A 21,849-nucleotide genomic window follows, 5' to 3' on the forward strand; every position below is an offset into this window, starting at 1 on the left:
TGGAGAGTTTTTGGCTTGAAACTAAGTCCTGTAGCAATGATTTAAGTGGAAGGAGGTGTCCATTCACAGCCTTCAGCCTGTCAGTTCTATGGAATCATTTCCCTTGTTTGTCACAGACCTTAATTTTTCCCTTTCCTCATGTAATAGGATTCTTCAGTTTGTTACAAGAGTGATAGATAGATAGAAGCTAGATAATTTAATCTATGTATTTTTTTTGTCATTTAACCAAAAGAAGTTTCATTTGAATTTAAATTTGGTAGACTGAAACAGCATGTTTCCTTGAAAATTTCCTTTAAAAAAATTAATGAAACAAGGTAAGGAAAATTCACTCCACCCTCTGAAATCAATATTTTTCTCCTTTTGAAATTGTGAAAGCTTTGGAGACTTCTTGTATTGTTTTATAGGCCACATATTTGCTCTTGAATAAATCTCTTGATGTATAAATCTGTCCCAACCCTCTGCAACCACTGTGCTTCATCACATGAAAATCCATGTTCTTCTACTTAATAAGATCATGGGACAATAGGGAGTCTATTTTAGAACACACTGTAACAGCTCTAGGGGTATAGAAAGAGATGGTCTGGGGAAGGAAAAAGCCTCTTAGGTGAAATACTCTGTAGGGATGGGTGCTCTGTGAACATTTAAGCTGCTGCAGCTGTACCACCACTAACTGTATTTTGTAGAAGTATTTTTAATAGTATGTGGAAGAGGCTTTTTTCTCTTGTCATTTCTGAAGTTTTTTATCTTCAGCAGCTCACTGCTCCTGAGATTCTTTCTATTTCTCACCTAAGAAGTCCTGGGAAAATAGATAAGCTGCTCAACATGCATTAAAGCTTTATCAGTTTCTGGACTGAAGTGCCCTTCAGTGAGAATGCCCAGGTGAATGCAGCCCTCTTGTCTGAGTTACTGAGATAAAAGAGGACAAGAGAAGCAGTCTGCAAGGGGGTAGCGACCCAGACTGTAAAGGGTTTTATAGGTCAAAACCAACCCTTTGTATTTAACCAAAGAACAGAGGAATATTAGTGCAATACCTGCACTTCTGGTGCTTGTCTCCTGGGATGCTTGACTCAGCACTGCAGCACTTGGAGATTTGATGTGCCTTTTTGCTGGTCATCATTCTGTGCCAATTTGATTAGTAAAGAACAGAAGTGCGGGTGACTGCAGTGAAACCCTTGTCCATGAGGTAGTGCAGCCTGCTAGACAAACAGAGCTGGAAGGAGGGGAGATGATTCTTACAGCTGCCTCTCATATTTTGTCATGAGAACCAAAAATACTCTTAAATCAGGGGTTGCTTGAGTGTTTCTATTTAGAAACTTGTTTAATCTCATGTCGTGCCCCCATCTAGCTCACTGTTTTGCTATCATCAGTTTTTCCAGTCATTGTGATTTGTGTGATGGTTCTACATCTGTCATGTGTGCTGTGTATGCCATGCAGAACTGGTAAAACATCCATTTTTGAGACTTAGAGGGGAATAGCAACTGACCCTCCAGGTAGGAGAGAAAGACATGGAAGAAGGATGAAAAAATGATGTATTAAAAAAGGTTATTTAGTTGAATTGCCAAAAATTTTGCAGTCTGGAGGGATTTTGCAATATAGATTATTTGGGTGATAAAATGGTAATGATATTTCATGCTGATAAGTATAAACCAATGCACATGGAGAAATTAACTGCAGCTATGCATGTGTAATGGTGAGTCTAAACAAGTTACATTATTCTGGGTAGGAATTGTAGGATCATGGGACAATAGTGTGAAGATAGTGGTTAGGTGTTAAGCAGTACTCTGAAAAACAGGTAAACCTTCAGAAACAAGTAGGAAAAGAAAGGAGAACAAAACCATAGCTGTCATGGAGTTATTGAAGGAATACTGTTTTTATAAATACATTAAATATTAAGCCTCATAAAACAGAAATGACACAGTACATGTCCTTCCTGTGCTGGACCCCAGGGCTGGGTGCAGAGTTCCAGGTGGGGTCTCTGTCCCCAGAGCAGAGCAGGGGCACAAAACCTCCCTGCCCTGCTGCCCAGGCTGCTCTGGGTGCAGCCCAGGGCACGTTTGGCTCTCTGGGCTGTGAGTGCCCATGGCTGGGTCATGTCCAGCCTCCCACCCAGCAGCACCCCCAGGTCCCTCTGGGCAGGGCTGCTCTCAATCCCTTCATCCCCAGCCTGGATGGGCACTGGGGGTTACCCCAGCCCAGGGGCAGCACCTTGCGCTTGATTGTGTTGAACCCCATGAGACTCCCAAGGGCCACTTCTCGAGCTTGTCCAGGTCCCTCTGGATGGATGGCATCCTGTCCTTCAGGCGTGTCAGCTGCATCACTCAGCTTGGTGTCATCAGCAAATTTGCAGAGGGTACACTTGATCCCTTCATCGATGTCATTAGTGAAGATATTAAATAACACTAGTCCCAATATGGACCCAAACCCAAAGCCTTTCATGTGAGTATCTCAAAGTGAAAATGAAGGGAGGCTAAACTCCAGTGCTTTCAAAGATGAGAATGTTGGTGCGTAACATATTTAAACTTAAGAAAGAGATGAAGGTGAACTCATTGTTTTAAGTTTTAATTAATTTCTGGAAAGCTTTTTCCTCCCAGCTAAAACACTGTGGATGACTTTGAAATAGGGTATCACTGAGCTTTGTCCCTCTAGGAGATCCACTGTAGCAATATATGTAACTCAAAAATGAAACATTTTCAGGGATTCATCCCTAGGATTTATACTGATCGTTATTAAAAGTTATTATTTCTTTATAATTGTCTCTAAAGAAAAACTTTGTGAAGTCTGCCTCTAGTATTCATCATTAAAATGCGTGTCATGGAAATGTTACTATCCTTTCCTGGTTAGTGTGGTTTTGGTTTGGTGTTTTTTTTTTTTTTAATTTTTTTTTGATTGCAAACATGAGTATTGTCAGCTCTCTGGGTGTCCTGTTACATTGTGGGGTGTAACCAAGCTATGCATTCTACTCCCATCTACATTACTCCTGATGAGCTGTTAATCGTGGGCTGTTTGCAGCAGTGGGTTGTTGCTGCCCAGTGCATGCCCACCCCTAAGGCTGCAAGCTGGGTGTTTGATAAGGGAAAGAGGCAAACCTTGGGTGCGAGGTCGGTCGTGTTTGTCTCACAAATTGACTCGGGTGTGGTAACTAAGGTAACTCAGCCTAAGGGGGTCCTCTCTGCCAATGGGCCATACAGCCCCACTGGACAGCTGTAACCACCTAGGCCATCAAAGACTTCCCAAAATATCCTGTGACTTACAGGATTACATCATTCCATTGTGAAATTCCCCACTCTGGGGAGGTGCTGGGCATTCCTGCCTGAATCTGACCAGATATAAGCTGGGTGTTTCAGGGACTTGGGACACCACTGAAGAAGCTAATCCTGGGCTGCTGCTGGGGCTGGGCTGCAGAGCCACAGGTTTCAGCACCCACTCTGACATCAGCCCTGCTTGTGGTGCCAGTGACCCTGTGGATGACCAACATGCCCTGCTGGGGAAGAGAACTGTGGGGGACCAGAGGAAGCAGAACCAGGCAGAGCCCACAAATTATGAAGATGAGAACTTGAATGACACTAATTATGATGATTTCAATGGCTACACTGGGAGCCTGTTCTCAAGTGGCCCCTATAAAAAAGGTGATGAGGAAACAGATGCTATAGATGTGGATTTGGAGGATGGATGAAGGTAGAAAGGAGAAGCAAACAGGAAAAAGAGAAAATATGAGAATACCATATGGAACAAACAACCTAAAATTCAGCAGCAGTTCTCAGACTTGAAACAGAAGTTAGCAGAGGTTACTGAGGAGGAGTGGCTGAGTATTCCAGAGGCTGGTGATGCCAGGAGCAAGCATCAGAGGAATCTTCGATATAAGAAGCTGACTCCTGTCCCTGACAGCTTCTCTGCAAAGTGTTTACAGTCAGGAGAGAATCATACTTCCATGGACCCACACGAGCCACAATTTGGGGGATTGAATACTCCATATCTAGGAGGAATGAATATGGCATACCCAGGAGGAATGACACCAGGCTTGATGACACTTGGGACAGGTGAACTGGATATGAAGAAGATTGGCCAAGCCAGGAGCACCTTGATGGATATGAAGCTAAGCCAGGTATCAGTCTGTGAGTGGCTGGACTGTAGTGGGCCTGAAAGGATATTTGACAGACTTGAATTCCATGATTCCCATGCACGGAGGAGATATTGATGATATGAAAAAAGCCTGCTTATTCCTGAAATCTGTCCAAGAGAGCAATCCTCAGCATCCACCAGCCTGGATAGCATGAGCCCAACTAGAGGAGATCACTGCCAAACTCCCAGTGGCTTGAAACGACATCTTGAAAGGAACAGAGATGAGACTGAAGATATTTGGTTGGAAGCTGCTCAGCTTCAGTCTGGAGATACAGCGAAGGCTGTTGTTGCCCAGGCTGTCCAGCACCTTCCGTGGCCTTTCTGGATTTATATCAGAGCAGCAGAGCTGGAGATGGATATCTGTGCCAATAATTGTGTCCTTGGGACAGCCCTTGAGCATGTTCCAAACTTGGTGCATTTGTGGAAAGCAGTTATGGAGCTGGGGCAGCCTGAGGACGCCAGGGCCATGCTGAGCAGGGCTGAGAGTGCTGTCCAGCTGGTGCTGAACCATGGCTGGTGCTGCAAGGCCGGAGACATGTGAGAATCCTCAAAGTCCTTAACAAGGCCCAGGGGAACATTCTGACGGTTTGTCACTTCTGGATTGTGGAACTCAACAGAGAGCACCAGATACAAAATGCTGAATGAGGTGATAAAGCTGGAAGTGTGTCCACATGCCAGGCAATTGTGCCAGCTGTGATTGGGATTAGGATTGAAGAAGATCAAAACCAACCTGGATGAAAATGCAAACAGCTGTGTTGTTCAGTGTTCTGGAGCATGCCTGAGCCATTTATGCTTATTTCTTGCAAGTTTTCCCGAGCAAGAAGAATGTGTGGTTGCAAACAGCCTACTTTGAAAAGAGCCATGGGACTGGAGAATCCTTGGAGGCTCTTTTGCAGAGAGCTGTTGCTCACTGTCCCAAAGCAGAAGTGCTGTGGCTCACGGGAGCTGAATCGAAGTGGCTGGCAGGAGATGTGCCAGCAGCCAGAAGCATCTTGGCCCTGTTTTTCCAGGGCAACCCCAACAGTGAGGACATCTGGCTGGCTGCCATGAAGCTTGAGTCAGAGAACAAGGACTATGAAAGAGCAAGGAGGCAAAGGCTCACAGCAGTGCCCCCACAGCAAGGGTCTCTGTGAAATCTGTGAAGTTGGAATGGGTGCTTGGGAACATTGCTGTAGCCCAGAAGCTCTGTCAGGAAGCCTTGAAGCACTATGAGGACTTCCCCAAACTGTGGATTATAAAAGGACAAATTGAGGAACAAAAAGAGCTCATAGAGAAACTATGGGAGGCTTTGTAATGCAAACTGTGTATGGAATCAGTCCCTAAGCCCACAAAATCTCTTATTTGTCTTAAAAGCTGCAAAACTAATTGGCACTATGTTGCATTGTATTTTGTTTCAGACAGTAACTTTTTAAATGACATTCTACCAGACCAGAGAATGCATCTGGTATAGTGCAACTGTTGGTATTGCAAAGCAAGTTTAACAGCATGTTGTACTTGGAATAACTTGTCATGCATTCCATTGTGCAACATTACCACTGCTTCACTTGCCATCTTAAGATAAAAATTATTTTCTTTGCATTAAATGAATTTGTATCATTGCTGGATTGTTTTATTAAGGTCGTGTCTCCTTGTACTTTATGTATTCTAACTCAAACTCTAAATTCTCAGGTTTAAGGAAGGGGGTCATATTTTATGGTCACCTGTGACAGCAAGGATATGAACTGGGGTTGGACAGATGTTGCACCCAGCACTCAGTTTCTAGACACAACTTCTTAACTGTCTTGTTAAATAATTTCTTAATGAAAAATTATCAGTGGCTTGTGAAGTGACTGGGTAGATGTCTAAATGACTCTCACAAGTGAGTAAATTTTCAGAAGTGTTCATTTTTTCCTTCTATATTGAGTCTGCAGTTGTCAAAATGGAAAGGATTGTATTGAGAATCAGTGGCTCTCCTTAGCTGTGCCTTTTCTTCTATGAAGAGAAAAAGAGCTCATATGGATGTATGAAACTTTTACACATTACTGCATTTGGTTATTACTCCTTGAAGAGGAGGGAAGTATTATCTGCCTTTCTCCCTTGCTTCCTGTCTCCCATCCTCTCAGATGGCTCAGTGCAGACTAATGGAAATGGGATATTACTTTCAAGTTCATTTTACTAGTCTGTAGTATGATCACACAGAACAGAAGTAACTACTGGCATTTTTTTGCTATGCCATATTACTGAATGATGGCTTGCATTTTTAGTTAATTAACCATCAGAGCTGTGACATTGTGTAATTTCTCTGGTTTAAGAGTAGCAATTTGCTATTATCTTGAAAAGCTCCAAAGATACCTCCTTATAGGTGAAGAACTGCTCCCAAGTGCCACATAGCATTTTGCGGTCTGCCCTGGGATGAAACTGTGGCCAGGACTTAAAGTACTGATAATGTGAAACTTGTACTTGCAGCTGGCTTCCAGGGAGAGTTTTAAAATCTAAATTGAACTCCATAGTTATCTGACTTTTTTTTTTAGTTGTTGTATTGAAGTTTTTTTTAGATTAGTTACTCTCCCACCCCCTTGGAAGAAACCCTGACCCATGCTATATGGGGTCTTGGTGTGTTCCATCAACTCCGTTCTTAATTCTAGATATCCTTTGTCAGATTCCCCAACCCTCTCTGTGGTACCATGGGCAGCAGAGCACATATTTGTGCTTGAGCTAAGTTATGTTCAACCACAATCTGCAAATGGTGTTGGGACTGGGGCAAGGGATGGGGCTAGCAGAGGAGGAGTGGGATAACAATAGTAGGAAGTCAAGCAAAAATGCTGGGAAGCCTGCATGGGTGAACAAAGACTTCCTAACAAGAGTCAAATGTGAAAAGGAATTAAATAGAAGGTAGAACTGAGAACAAGTAATGGGGAAGGAATACAGATGTATCTTCCAAGCATGCACTTACAAAAGACAAAGGCCACCTTGAATTGAATCTTTTGAGGAAGGTCAAAGACAAAGCCAACAAGAAGGGCTTTAATAAAATAAATAGATCTTTTTTTCATTTTTTTTTTAATACAGTAAAAATAATTGACTTTTAGTTGTGGGAAGTTTGTGTGAGTTTTATCTCACTGCAGAAAGCCCCTGCAGAGAGAGATTTAGAGAAAGTAAGACCCCTTGGCAATAATCAGCTGTATGAAGTTTAACAAGGGTGAGTGCTAGGTTTTGCATCTGGAGTGGCTCAATCAAGTATGGACAGACTGGAGGATGATTGGAAAGCAGCCCTGCAGGAAGGGACATGGGGGTCCTGGTCAATGGTGAGTTGAATGTGAATGAGCAGTGCCCTGGCAGGCAGGAGGGCCCGCTGTGTCCTGGGGGCATCAGGCCCAGCATCGCCAGCTGGCAAGGGAGGGATTGTCCCTCTGCACTGGGCGGCCTCACCTCCAGTGCTGGGGCAGTTCTGGATGCCACAATAAGGATAGAAAGGTCCTAGAGAATGTCCAAAGGAGGACTGCAGAGATGGTGGACAACCATCTAGGGGGAAGCCGTATGTGGAGTGGCTGAGGTCACTTGGTCTGTTGAGCCTGAAGAAGAGACTGAGGGGAGACCTCACTGCAGTCTAGAACTTCCTCAAAAAAGGAAGCAGAAGGTGCTGATGTTTTCTCTGTGGTGACCAGTGACAGGACCCAAAAGAAGGGTATTAAGGTGTGTGAGAGAGGTTTTGGTTCGATATTAGGAAAAGGTTCTTCACCCAGAGGGTGGCTGGGCACTGGAACAGCTCCCCAGGGAAGTGGCCACAGCACCAGCCTGACAGAGTTCAAGAAGTGTTTGGACAACACTCTTAGACACATGGTGTGATCCTTGGGGATGGTCCTGTGCAGGGCTAGGAGTTGGACTTCATTGATCCTGGTGGGTCCTTTCTAACTCAGCATATTCTGTGATTCTATAACTTTGTAGGATGTTTGACTTGCTTTCACTCTCCCTTGGCCCAATACCTTCTTTGCCTCTGGAATGCAGTTCCCTGTTTTTCTGGCTTGTCTTTTTTGCCTGTGTTTCCTCTTTCCATGGCTGTCTGCCCCTTTTCCCTTAACATGGTGCCTGCCTTTTGGCACATATTGGTCTTTGCTGGTGCTTACTCACTATCTTTTTTTTTTTCTTTCTCCTGAGCATCCTTCTGTCCTGTTCTCCCTCAACCTCAGACAAATTTATTGTTGACAGAATAAGGTCAAGAATTGTAAGCATTGTGAAAGTATTTTCTCATAATTTCAACTGGAAGTTCTTCATGTTTTCTTCTGGGCCTCACACTTGAAAGCGAGAGAGAAGAAAATTTTGTTCAAGAGAGTGGAAGTCCTATTTTTTCAGGAGATCTGAAGCTGCCAATCTGGTTAGAAACCAAACTGGCAAACTGAGAAGTCTGGAGATGCCCCTGTGACTAAGGTTGGGAAAAGGAGAGGAAAAGATAACAACTACTACATAAGTTTGGAATCATCCTTTAGAATTTGCTAATGGCATTCAGTTTTATATGTTGCTGGCGCCACTGATGCTAGGTTCAGGTGAGAGCAAGTAAGTCAACATGTGTAAGGCTTGGTGACTTTGGTGCTCAAACTCTAATGAGTTGAGTTTCAGCACACTCTGCTTTCTTCAAAGTGGAGCTCTACAGGGGAGCCCATTTCCAATGGTTCTGTGATGAGGGTCACTGGAGCCCGGGGTGTGAGCCAGGGCTGTGTTTTGCCTGCTAGTTCATTGTAGGTCATAATTACATAGAAATGAAAACTATCTCAGGATGTTGAAGATGCCATCTCAGCTGAGCTGCGTTCATCTCCTCCTGAAGGTTTCACTGATGCACACATTACTGTTCTCTATCCTAGTACAGTCTGCCCAGTGCTCCCCCAACCCCAGGAGATTTCTGGGGAGCCAGGAGCCATCTGAAGCACAGGCCAGCAGGGGTTGCTGTAGGAGTAGGAGATGGAGAAGATGCACTGCCTCCTTTTTGGAGAAGCTCTCTCTCAGGGTTTGCCAGGGTTTGCTACTGCTGCCCCCTTTTCCCTCCTGCCACACTCAAGCTTTCTTGGGCTGAGTAGTGGATTCCCAGCACGGAGTAAGTGTCTATTGCTTACTCACAGCTTTGTGTATTTTGTGCATTCATAAATTAAATAGTAGGTTTCATCCTTAAAATGCTGAAAGTAACTTGAGTGTTCCTATTTTGACTCAATAAATTTTAAATACTTTTTAATATTTATTGTTTATGTAAAAGTAGATAGTGGTATTCATAGTGCTTGTTTCCAGGGGCCCATAGATTATTTCTATAATGTCATTTTGTCACTCTAGAACTTGCTGATATCTTTCAGGGCTGGGACAGAATTGAATTGAGAATGATTAGTTTCATCCTTTTATTGAATGTTGAGTTTTTCCCCTTAATTCCTCTGAAATCACCATTAGCTATTTTGGCTGCAGTTCTGTGTTGGGTTGAGGCAGTGCTACACTGTAAATCAATATCTTTTCAAAAAGACTGCTGTAAATTGCCTAGATAGCATATGCATGGTTACTTTGGCTGCAATGCTGCTGCAGAGCCTGGATACTCTGCCTTTCTGGGAACTCTACAGGCAAGTCCATCATATATTTAAAAAAAAAAAAATCTTTTTAGAAAGAGCATAGTATTGCTGATGAAATTTAGACAGAGAAATATTGTACCCTCGGTGCTTATCTGTACCTTTTATATTCTACTCCACTGGGATTACCCTGTCTTGAGGGATTTCTTTGTTTGCTGCTTTAGATTTCCCCCTTTCTTAGCTGTAGTACAGCCGTACCATTTCAGCTTGCTAGTGCAGAAAGATGTTGTGAATTCAGTTGCTGAATGAGCCCGGCCTGACTGCAAACACTAACATTGCTAGAGGGATGCCAAAGAGTTGCAGGTGAATCTGACCTGATCTGGGCAACAGCAAAACGGTAAGATGGGGCTTGTTTAAATCTCTGGGATTAATTGGGTGCTGGGGTTTCCTGTTTCAACCTGAAGCCTAGCTATCACATGCTTCCAACTTGAGCAGGATTCATTCTGTGCATGTCAGGGTGGGTTTTCTCGGGATTGCTTAACATCCAGGCAGAGGGAGGCGGTGGGAAGCTGGGAACGCCACATGAGACCTCTCGGCAGCCACCCTGGTGAGATTCCCCAGCAGTACTGCCTGCGGTTTGTAAATACCAGGGAAAAGGTAGGGGAAGGCTTAAAAGCCGTGCTTTTCTCGGTACAGCTTTGTATCTCTCTCTCTGGCAGCCTTATTTATAATTGTATTAAGAGGATAGTATGGGCAATTTTTTCCGATACATGCTTGGCTGAACGCCCTCTGGGATGAGTGAGTGAAGGACGTGATCAGCCACTTTCTCATCTCTGCTAACAAGTCTGTGCATCTTGCTATATCTGAATAAATGTCTGTAACAGTTACAGATTTGCTGGGTGGCAGAAGATAAAATTAAAATGATCCTTTATAGAAACATACTATTTCATGGATGTCAGAATATTTTTTTCCCTTGTTAGCCTCTGTAATGATTTTATTCCTCTTTCACGCTGTCTTTATTTAATATAACAAAATGTGAGGTGGTCTTTTTAGGTAGTCATTCATGAATTCTTATGTAGGAGTGTGTTGACAGTGGTTTGGATCTTAGAGGAATATTTCAACATATGAAAGCTTGGAGCAGCCGCATGTTCAGGGAAAGAGAGGAAGAAAAGAGCAGCAGTTACCATTAGTACAAGACAGAAAGATTAAAATGTGGCCATAGTATGGAATTATTAGAATTATTTCTGATGACTTAACTGTCAGTGTGTTTCAGTTGTAGATCAAGCCATAGAAAACTAACTCTCAACAGAAATCCTTTGGAGCTAAACAAAAAAATAGTATTTCACCATATGTCCTACTATTTAAAGGAAATGAACTCTGGTGGTAACGGTAGAGTGATGAGAGATGGTTTTTGCTTTTACTAGTTAAGGACAAAAGCAAAGGGGCTTTTTTTTTTTAGAGGAGTATGCTTATCTTTATGCAGCATGTGAATTATACTCCAAGAAGAGATCAGCTGTATATCAGTGTGGGATCAAATAACTAGTTTGACAGGGATTCATGTTTTCTTTTTCTCTACTTGCCAATTAAAGGGTTCTTCTTCTTTGTCACAGAATATGATTAAGGGGTAAAGATTCAGTCCAACATCAATTATTTTATGAAGCTTTCATTATTATTTTGCTGGAGTTCCTTCTTCAAAAATGCTGTATATACTCTGATGTAAGTGATGTGAGGTGGTCAGTTCACATATATACAACCTTAATATACACAGTTTTTTTTCTCAGAAAGTAGAGATGCCTTTTGCTGTTGTTGTTGTAGAATTACCCATAATGTTTCCATTGAAAGAGTTAAAGTTGTATTATTCTTTTATGATATTGGAAGCTTTCCTTTGCTTGTATTGTTCTGTCTATTAATAAATTGCAAACCATTGTTTAATGCACAGAAGTAATCCAACCACTTGTGTTTGCCCACATATTGTACAATGAATGGAAGTCCAGGCATGAAGGATTTTTTTATAGCAAATTTTAACTTGTGTTTTTCTCTTATCATTATCTTTTCATATACTTATGTATGTGAAATTTGTTGCTTCCATCATTCTTCAAGTGTTTTTTCTCCCCAAGCCTGAAGTCATAATCTCTGTTAGCTGAGTTACTACTGTCTCTGGATTCTCGTGTTTTGGTTTTCTGAGCTTAAGAAAAGAATAATATTTCAGACATATTTTATTGATAAATAATATTCCCGGTGATAATCCTTAGTAAAACACAAGTCCCAAATTAACTAGCTGGAAAACTTAAAATGTGCAAAATGTGGCCAAAACTTAAGAACACAGATGGGAAAAGGAAGAAATACATAGTTTAATAAGCAGTTACTGCCAAGTGCTCTGTGAGTATAAAGAACCTTGTGTGAATCAGTTTTGTAGTGAGGCTGGGGTCTGTTACAGCAGGAAATAAGGGATTACCTGAGGAGTGAGTGTTTGCCATAGACTCCTTAGTGACCCTGACTCTAGGAAGAAGGAAGTTCAAGGAGTTGTAGCTGAGCAGGCAAAATATCATCAAGATCTCATCTAAGGGCAAGGTTGGCCAGCCATTGATGTCCTGTAGCAAAAATGGTCACCTATCATTTTTTCCCTTTATTTTTGTTATTTTGCTGTATAAATCTTAAACAAAACCACTACCTAAAATCTCTAAAACCCAATCTGTTCTGACAGGTTTTGACATTTTCCCCTGGCACTGTTAGCATTGGTGGGCTGTTTGGAGGTTTGATGTCTGAGCAGGAGCTCTGTCTGTCTCAGGCAGGCAGTTCTGTTTTCTCCCGGAGCCCCCACAGCGAGAGCATGGGCAGAGCCACGGAGGGGCTGTGACTGGGCTGAAGAGAAGGGTGCCTGGCCGGTCCCACAGGGCAGCTCTGCTGGACTCCAGCTCTGGAGGGAAGAGGTGAGGGATTATTTTGTTTTTGAAGGGAAATCTTTCTTCCACTGGGTGTTTGCCCCTGCAGATTTCAGTAGCTGCCCTGGGTGGGTCTTTGGGGTCAGCAGGAGTTTGCTGGGGTGAGAGTGTGTGCGAGTACTCAGCCTGGGGCAAGTGAGAATTTGGGCTGTCGTGTTCAGCAGCTTAGGTATAGATGTGAGTGCAGATGTGCCCCTTAAAGGTCACAGGATCTGCTGAGCAGATCCAGACAGCTCTGTTGGGGTTATTTCCCTTTGAAGTCCCAGAAAAGCAAAAGTACTCAGCTGTCAGGGACTGCTGGGCATGGTTTGTAAATTTGGTTTGATAATACTAGCCTTAAAATGTTCCTAAGTGTTTCATGTATTGCTACAATGATAATTACAGGTTACAATCCCTGTTGACATGAATAGGAGTATCCTAGCAAATATTACCTGAAGCAACAGAGAGCCTGTGCAATATCAGTTCTCCAAAACCTGTTTCTGAACTAAAGAAAAGACTAGCTGGTGTTTTTAGTCTGGGAAGAAGAGGTTAATTACTATTTTCTGAACTTGAGTTCTCTTAGCTCCATCCTGGCTTCCAGAATATTTTTTTTCTGCTACCAGGTTAGGAAGGAGTGTACTGATCATGTTAAGAATCTGACCTTTAAGGACTTTATTTTTCTTAATACTGTTATTATAATGTTAATGTCAGGACAAGTTCTCCCAATAGCAACTCCATCAGTCCCTAAGTGCTCCTTCCACCCACATGGTGACTTCTGTGTTTTGGTGTGGTTCAGTGAACGCCTTTCTGTGGCTGCTTTTTGCTTTTGACATAAATGTTTTGTATATTGTCAGAATCGTTGATTATATTGCATCTCTTTGATGTGTGGCATATTTTTCACTGATATATTTAATTCCACTCCCTAATATAAACCTACACATATTTCTGGATTTAGCAGTTTAGGAGAAAGCGAGTAGTGAAAGAGTAATTTAATATAGTACTGAACGTTGAATTCAGGGGGGTGATTTTGTATTATCAACCCCATAAACACATAATTTTGCCTTTGTAAAGGTAACCTCTGGGCTTTCTCTCCATTGCTGGTGATCTTGCTCTTTTGCTTATCATATTCCTGGGTGGATGGGCTTCTCTGGAGTTGCTATATCAGTTCTGGACTGGCCTGCAGAGGTCATGGAAATGTGCAGTTTTGTCTGTTAGTTGTCTTTGTTTTGGTGTGCTAGTCAGAAATAATGTGAAAAGTGTGAGATTTTTCTTTTATTTTGCAAATATTTGTAGGATTTATTGTTGGAATTTGTATACAATCATTCTAGAGCTGAACTTGCCATCTCATCCTGCTTACTGGTTCTGTTGCAGCTTCTGATTGAAAAATAACTTGATAGACTTAAACTAGATGTTATATAAATGCAAAATAATCTAAGCTAATAACAAATATCATATCAGCAAGGTTTTGATACAGTCTGTATCATTCTATCCAGGAAATTGAATAGAATTTGTCAGTTATATTTCAGTTTTGCTGTGTTGATGTTTGTAATTTAATATTAAATTGTATAAAACTTACCTGAAGAGGAAAATACCAAATGTTGCCAAGTGAGCAGTGGGGAAGTAAAACCACTAGGAAAAGGCATAATGTCTATTTATATATTATGAAAGCTTAGCTTCACTTAATTTCTGATGCTTTTCAGTCTACAGGCTTAGAGCGTTTGAATATGTCCTTCTCCATTTTATTAAATCTTTGTGTAAGTACACAGAAGATATATTTAAAACATTAGAGGGTATGTGTAAAATAAGTTTGCCCAGACTTGCCTGTAAATAGTGAGGGTTTTAATGAACAAATTGGTTTTGTTGTTAAATATTGGCTATAGAGGTTTTATTTTAATGTTGTCTTGAAAAGTTCTACAGTTTAATGATGGAGTGGTTGGTTTTGCTGCTGCCTAGGAAAGTGGTGGAACCAGCCCCCTGACTTTCAAGTTGGCAAGGAATTTTCTGTGTTTCGCAAAGTAGTCCAGATACATAAAACTATATAATTACAAAATGTGATCATACTATTAGTAGGCAGCTATGCAGGGTAAGTTATGCAAGATATCTACAATCACACTCAGTTTTGTGACAATTTTGTCATGAAAAGCTTAATGGACTGTAAGGCTGGAGGACTTCTTACATGTTGTTCTAGTGATGTGATTTTTGACCAATTTGATTCTCAAAATTTGTTGCTTGTTGAAAGTGATTAATGATGAACTCACAGCTTTGGAGGTGCAAATTGCCACCAACTTCAAGGGCTTGGCTGCTTTGTACTGTTACAGCTTATTCTTGAAAATTCATTTGAGCACAGTCATAAATCTACTATAGCACGTGTTTTGGCTTGAACACATCAAAGAAGCAGCAGTGGTATTCATTTCTCTGTTGAAATATATAGTTTTTTTGGTTTTTTTTAAATAAGCATTATCTCTATGCTGTTCATAGAATTCTCATTATAAAATGGTAGCCATCCTTCTTATGATGAGCTCTTCTCAGTATAAGCTTGCAACCTCTCCATTTTAAGTTTTATGCATCTTGGCAAGAAAAGATATACTAGAGTGTTCTTCATATTTTGAGTAACTTAATAGGCTATAATTTTCAATTATGCTCCTGACTAAATTCTGAATTGTAGGATATGGCATGTTTTCCAGTGTAACACATTATGCACTGAGAAGCAAGTTTCATTATGCCCCTTACACCCTTTTGCTTTGAAAGTTATTGTGGTGCTGCAAGTCTGGCAAACCTGTGGTAGCTGCTAGAAAATTCCTTTGAGACTTTTCATTCAAGTTTTATAGAATTCTGTAACCAGGTCATTTGTCTGAGGGGAAAAAACTAGAAAGAACAAGTTAAAAAAAAAAAAGTCAGGTATATATGAAATCCAAACACAGATGAGGACTTTTCATTTAATTATTTGTGAAACTGGGTTTTCTCATCCTTGTCTGAACTCTCAAACTTCCATGAAAGAAAGCAATGGCAGAAAGGTCATGGATGGCTGTTAGTAAGATTTCAGGGAGACTGAATTGGAATGTAGGTTATTCAGATCTCTGAAGATTCCTTGCACAAGAGAATAATGACAAACTTGAGGCTCTTTTTCTGCCTCTACCTTTATACTGATTTGATAGAGGATACTTTGTCAAATGCAGTGGTTTGGAAGATAATATGTAGAGGAATAGATCTAGAATTGCTCAGAGAGCTTATCTTTCCTTGTGACATTCATCTGCCTTGGATGCTGCATTTCTCAACCTGTAGGGTTGTTGACCTCAGGGATGAAGCAAGTAAAAGCAGCAGAGATTTCTTTCTTGGTGCTAAAATGAAACTTTGAAATGCATTAGCAGAATGAAGCAAGCAACTCCAATTACCTAGATTGTCTGGCTTTTGCTGAAGATAGTTAAAAAGGAAAAGAAAGGAAGAAAAATGAAGAAAACAGGGAAAGGAATGAAGCATGTAGACTTTTTTTAATGAAGGAAATGTTCTGAAGGAAAAAGTGCCAAACTAATTTACCATTCTAGTTTTGAATTATTTCTTGCAAAGTACTTTTAAAATATCTGCTGAAGCTAATGTGAGAGTAACATTGATTTGTTAATGAACATGCAACATGCATGCTGCTTCATTGCAATGAAGATAAAAGTTAACTGCAGACAAAAGATAACTGCAAAAAAACTTTCCATCTGCAAATGTGTGTATTTCACAAAGATGATTACATTACCTATCCCCTTCATATTTTAATTTAAAAAGTGATCTTCAGCATTTATGTGAAGAGCATACATGTGCAAGGTCTGAGTAGCTGGACTTGAGTCGTAGACTGTCAGGTACATGACCAGATCTCACCTCCAGCAGTGTTTTTGTTGTAGTCCCTGCTTGTACAAGGACAATTTTTTTTTTAGTTTCAGTCTGACGTACTTGACGATAACTGTGAAAGAATCAAGAGGCTTGCTAGGGATAGGCAAAGCAGCCTAAAGGAACTGGGTAGAACCTATTTTCAAGGCATGGGGTTGTTTACAATTTATTTTCTTAAAAACCTTACTGACAGCCTCAGAATCTAGCAAGAATAGGCATTTTGTTGTCAAGTCTCTCAAGATTTCTCACACTTGAACTTGGCAGTGGGAAGACTTTATTGCATTTATGGATATGCCTTTGATAACTTCATGATTGGGGGAGTTTTGGAGGATAGAATAAAATTATAAACCTGTAAACTCAGACATAATATACTATTCTCACAAAACCACTAATAATGCACTTATGGAAAGAAAACTGTATAAACTAGCACTAGCACATGTAGCCATCTGTTGGAGCAGGAGGCTGATATGGAAAATGGATTGAAAATATTTTTTTTAATCTTTATTTTTAAATCCTGTTCATATGGTTACAGAGGAGGATAGACAACAGATACAAGTGGATAACTAAGTAAAAGAGTATAAGAACCACCTGTCACAATTTCTCGGGAGTGTTTATGTTCAGACACTTTCTCCACCGCCGTTCTGGTTACCAAGGCATCCTTGGCTCGTGCCTGGCACTGGAAGCTGCCTCTGCCACAGTGATGTCCCTGCTGATCCTCAACTGTGCCCTCCTGTTTGGTTTTTTGGAGGAGTGACCCTCCTACTTCTGGATACAGCAAGTCTGGACCCAGGTTAATGGAAGCAGCAGCAGCCTGGTTGCAATTTCAGGAAAGGCTTTCATGGCACATTGTGTTACACACCGGTGTGACAAATGTGAACACTGTGCAAGTAAAAGGAAGAATTTATTTGCCAGGTTTTATTGCTAACACAGTTACTGTATTTTGGGGCATCAGTACAGAAATAGAGCAAAATGCCCCTTTAAATCAGCTCTGTTGAGTTTCTGTCTCTTTTCATGAGCGTTAGAGGCTGTCAGGACTTTGGTGTGACCTTTATCTGAGACCCTGTCCTTAGGTGACTCCTCCTGACGTCTCTTGTCACAGAACAGAGTTTTGCTTTGAGGACATATGTAGGCTTTTATAGACCTAAAATCTATTTAGGTCTAATCCAGACTCTGTTGAAAACTGGACCTTTTTTCTCTGCAAGGAGAGGAACATCAACTTTGATGGATTAGAAACTCACTTTTCTGAAGCTAGGCTGTGCTATGAACAGAAAAAAAATTAAAAATGCTGAGCTTCTCCTTACCATGTTGAGGACACCTAAAATAATTTTCAATAATTCCTAATTTCAGGATTGTGTTTGCTTCAGAAATTATACTGATATTTAGATGTCAAGTTAGCGGAATGAATATGTTCTATATTGCAGCTCTTGGTGTGTTGGTGGTGAAAGGAAAGAATTGTGTAACCAGTTTTAACTTCTAGTTTAAAATGTTATTTTTCTTGATGCAGGTAAAAATGTTTTCAGATTTTTATGCAACTGGGATTCCTACCCCAGGTCTGATCAGTTGGTTTTTCTGTGAGAGTGACTTTTCTCTCACTTGGCAATTCAGCACAGACATTTAATCAGCTCATTGAGTTCAGTCTTTCAGACAAACACAGAGAATTAATGTCAGAGCTTTTAGTTCAAAAATTCTCCCATCTGGCACTTCAGTGACCTTTTTATATTCGCCTTCTTCCATATGACAATGACAGTTGGTTTAACATCAGCTTTGACTTTGTAAATAAAACGGCCATTTTGGGCGAGTGCCTTTGAGATGGGCTGTGGGAGGTGTATGAGTAAGTTTGTGGTAGGTACAGCAAGGAGCATACCATATCCCCAGATACCATTTCCAGTCTCTGAGCTCTGTTTTCAGTTGCATTTGCTAGCTCATAGCTAGCATTGCTAGCACTCTCTGTAGCCAATTAAAGTTAAATAAATATTACCCAAGAATATGAATTATAGTTCTGGGACGCAGAGAGAGGCCATCAGGAGAGGAAAAGAAGTGTCTTATTTTACAACCATTTTTTCCTTGCATCTTCCTTTCTACCACCTCCCTATCTTTTTTCCCCTCTCTTACTCAAGTTCTCTTTCAGCTTCTTTTAGCTGTGCCCATCAAACGTTCAAACCAAAGGGCTGGTGTAGGTGATTACAGGGAGGGGTGAGTGTGTTCAAGGACCCCTCTCAAGTGTGAGCCTGATTGCACTGGTAGCTCTGGTATGAGCTGGCTGGTGATGTCGTGCAGCATTACATGCTCTACTTCCCCTTTCACAATTTTATCCGCTCCCTTATCTCATCTCTTGCTCTTCATGGATCTTTTCCCGTATTGTAGAGTTCTCACACACTGAGCTCTCTTCTCAACCTGTGCATGTTTCTGCTTGTGGGTGCAGCAGTCATTTGCTGACCCTCTCCTGGGGAGGATGGAGAGTGCTACCAGATGGACTGAGGAGAAGCAGGCAAGTCTTTTGTTTGAAAGGAGAAAGAGCCTCCCTATTGCTTTGTTCTGCAAAGAGAATGAATCTGCAGATAGATGCATTTTTATTTTGAACAAAGCTGCTTATAATACTCCAGAACATTCCCAAACTGTGTTTTATAAGTAGCAAATGTCAGATTCCAGGGATGCCAAAATCTGCAGATGACTTGTGTTCTCAATTGCCATGGTACCAAAGCATGGTAGAAAATAACATGCTTATAAATGGTAATAAAAACTTGTATCCGGATAGGATTTTTCCAATGAAAATTAATGGCAGACTAACTTTCTAAGCAATTCAGCTGTTGAACCAGTAGTCACCTAACCATTTTTTTTAACATGTCTCTCAGCTAAATGTAACTGCTAAGGCTTATTGTCTGTAATAATGAGATTGCTGCACTACTTCCAGTAGGTTTTGGTACTACAAATTATAATCTATATCTTCATAACTTTTCACTTTGCAAAGCCCAAGTGCTTTGCAGATTTAATTAGCACTCCCAGTTTCTGCTTGTGATAGGGATCACTGTTGTGAACAGAAAAATGGAATTGTGGAGAGGTTGAGTGACTTCCTTACCTCACATTATTTAGTAATTTTAATTCTTGATTTTCTTGCCACATGCTTGATCTTGCGTTTCCCTGTGTCTGGTCCATTCATACTACATCTTCTGGAATGGTGCAAATGGGTGGAATTCAGATATTTCCTTCAGATTTTTCAGTAGCAGCTTTGGATGTCTACTGTGGTATTTACCCAGCCAGTCACTTTCCCCCCCAGATTTACACAGTGGCAATAACCAATAGAAAATAGTAGATGGTTGGCAATTTAAAAAACTTTACATAAGTCTGTATCCACTGGATGACCAAAGTAAGCATTTTAGTGTTAAATGTAAGAATTAAAACCCAGATATAATGCATATTCCTGAAAGATGTGATGAGATCCAGAACAGGGTGTCTTTAGACTGTACAAGCATTTTAAAGTTCTTTTCTTTTGTGTGGTGGGATGTCTGACCTGTTCTGCCAGAATTGGTTGTTCTTCATTGTAGGATTCTTGTTACGGAGGATATCTCTACTCATATGAATAAATTTCACTGATATGGGACAGGCTATATTTTACTAAGTACCCAAACAGGTGATTAATTTCTGATCATTCATGACTATTTTAAAATTCATGAACTGTAAGACTATAAATTACTTACATGGTTTAACTGATCAGTCTCACTCTTTCAATGCTATATGACTTTAACAGTAAATGAATTAGTCTAGCAACCTTTAAGAATCGTATTTCTTTGGGACCTCTTAATTTTGGTGACAGTGATGAAGTGAAAGAATTTTGCATTGAAACTGTATCACAATAACTACATCTGATACACCATTTATTATTTTCACATTAATCCCAAATGCAGATAAAGGAGTACTGCTTTAAATGAAATTTAATGTGATTCAAAGAGGCATCTTTATTTAGAAATGGTTCCATGAATGATGATAGTGATTTTTATTTATTTAATGGGGCTTATTATGGGGCTTTATGCATGGAGGAAAATTATTCTTCTTGTGGTTTTAGTCTCTGAACTTCAGCAGTATTCTTTATGGGGGAAAAAAATTGGCTAAATGCTGACATTATTTTGAGATATGGTAAGTACCATGTTAGGGTGGAGGCTGTAGCCCCATGGTGCATGGTCCATACTGGCATAATGATGGCTAAGGCTCTTTATCCTAGAGCAGCCTTGATCTTCTCAAATTGACTGGGAGCCTGGGCAGGAGGAGCTGGGAGCACATCCAGTCCGTGTTGTTGTCTGTCATAGATTGTCTTCACATCCTGATCCACAACTAAGTTACAAAGTATACACTATGTTGTGTGTTTTTGGGCTCTAACATGAGGAGATCTTTCTTGAATATTCTGGTTCTTTTTACCTTAAATAAATAAAAAAACCACTGAGGAACACTAAAATAACTTTTAGTATCAAGCTGCACTAACTTTTGTGGTGCCGCGTTTTGTTTTGCTTTGCATTGCCAGAATCTGCGATAGCTCAAGTAATTACTGAAACTGACATGAATATTCTGATTTTCTACATAAATCTTCCTTTTGTGTCTCCTTTTAAAAGTAGATGAGAGCTCTTCATGTAGCTGCTAAGTGGCTGTTTGTGCTGTAGGTTTTAAGTGGCCAATGTCTCATCATGATGTCTCATTTTGCCTTATGCTTTTCAGTTGAGACTGAGTAAATAATTATGAGCAAATATTAAACGTAGTTTTATTTCACTAATTAGAGTATGGAGACTGTGTATAGCTTGGCAGCAGAATGTGGGACAACTTGGGGAAGTACAATTATGTATTGACATTAAGGATCCATATGTGAAAACTGTAATGGGCAGGATGCTCATAGAGAGGTGCTTCTCTTGGAGCACACCTGGGCTGACAGCGATCTCTTTTCCAAGATCTGGAAATCAGATTTGGGATCAGGAAGTCCAATCTCTTAATACTGTTGCCTTACTGAGTAGCAATAGTTATTGCTATTTTCCGGATTAAATCTTTTCCTACAAGATACCGAGTGCCCGGGCAGTTTGAGTGCTGCTTTGGAAGTGTTCTTCCAAAGAGTAACTTCAAACACAAGAAATTATTTTCTGTAGGACCACTGTGTTTTTGGTGTAGAAAAGCAAATCTCCCTAAAGGAGACTGCTATTGGAGTGTAGTGTGGCCTTTTCAGGATTTTTATCTTAGAGTCAAAGCAGAGACTTTGGGGATGAATGTTCTACAGATGAAATTTTCTGGGTATTACTTTTATCCCATCTAGTTTTTTTCTTTCTTTCTTTTTTTTTTTTTTTTTTTTTTTATCACCTGCTTCTTGTCTTGGCCCCTCTCCTGCTGTTTTTGCCAACATCCATTTCTCATCGTGGTCCTCTGAGGTAGTGAGATTGCTGTGAGGTGGGAAC

General features: G+C 40.6%; 1 protein-coding gene across 6 annotated transcripts in view; it reads left to right on the forward strand.

Annotated features, from left to right (window-relative positions):
* The window catches only part of CDK14 (cyclin dependent kinase 14), a 351,806-nt gene that overhangs the window by 58,632 nt on the left and 271,325 nt on the right, over positions 1 to 21,849 (forward strand). Inside the window, exon 1 of one of the 6 annotated variants that reach the window (XM_058021917.1) lies at positions 9,885 to 10,029. The exons of 2 other annotated variants lie outside the window; for them this stretch is intronic. Coding sequence is in view for 1 of the 4 variants with exons in the window: in XM_058021909.1 (XP_057877892.1) it covers positions 10,215 to 10,289 (75 nt within the window). In the remaining 3 variants the exon portion in view is untranslated. Of the gene's footprint in view, positions 1 to 9,884; positions 10,030 to 10,164; positions 10,290 to 12,540; positions 12,563 to 21,849 lie in introns of those variants that run through there. 3 more of the 6 variants (XM_058021924.1, XM_058021909.1, XM_058021934.1) reach the window with 3 other exon arrangements.

This window comes from Melospiza georgiana, chromosome 1, assembly GCF_028018845.1.
Source record: "Melospiza georgiana isolate bMelGeo1 chromosome 1, bMelGeo1.pri, whole genome shotgun sequence".
In the NCBI taxonomy this organism is placed as follows: Eukaryota; Metazoa; Chordata; class Aves; order Passeriformes; family Passerellidae; genus Melospiza; species Melospiza georgiana.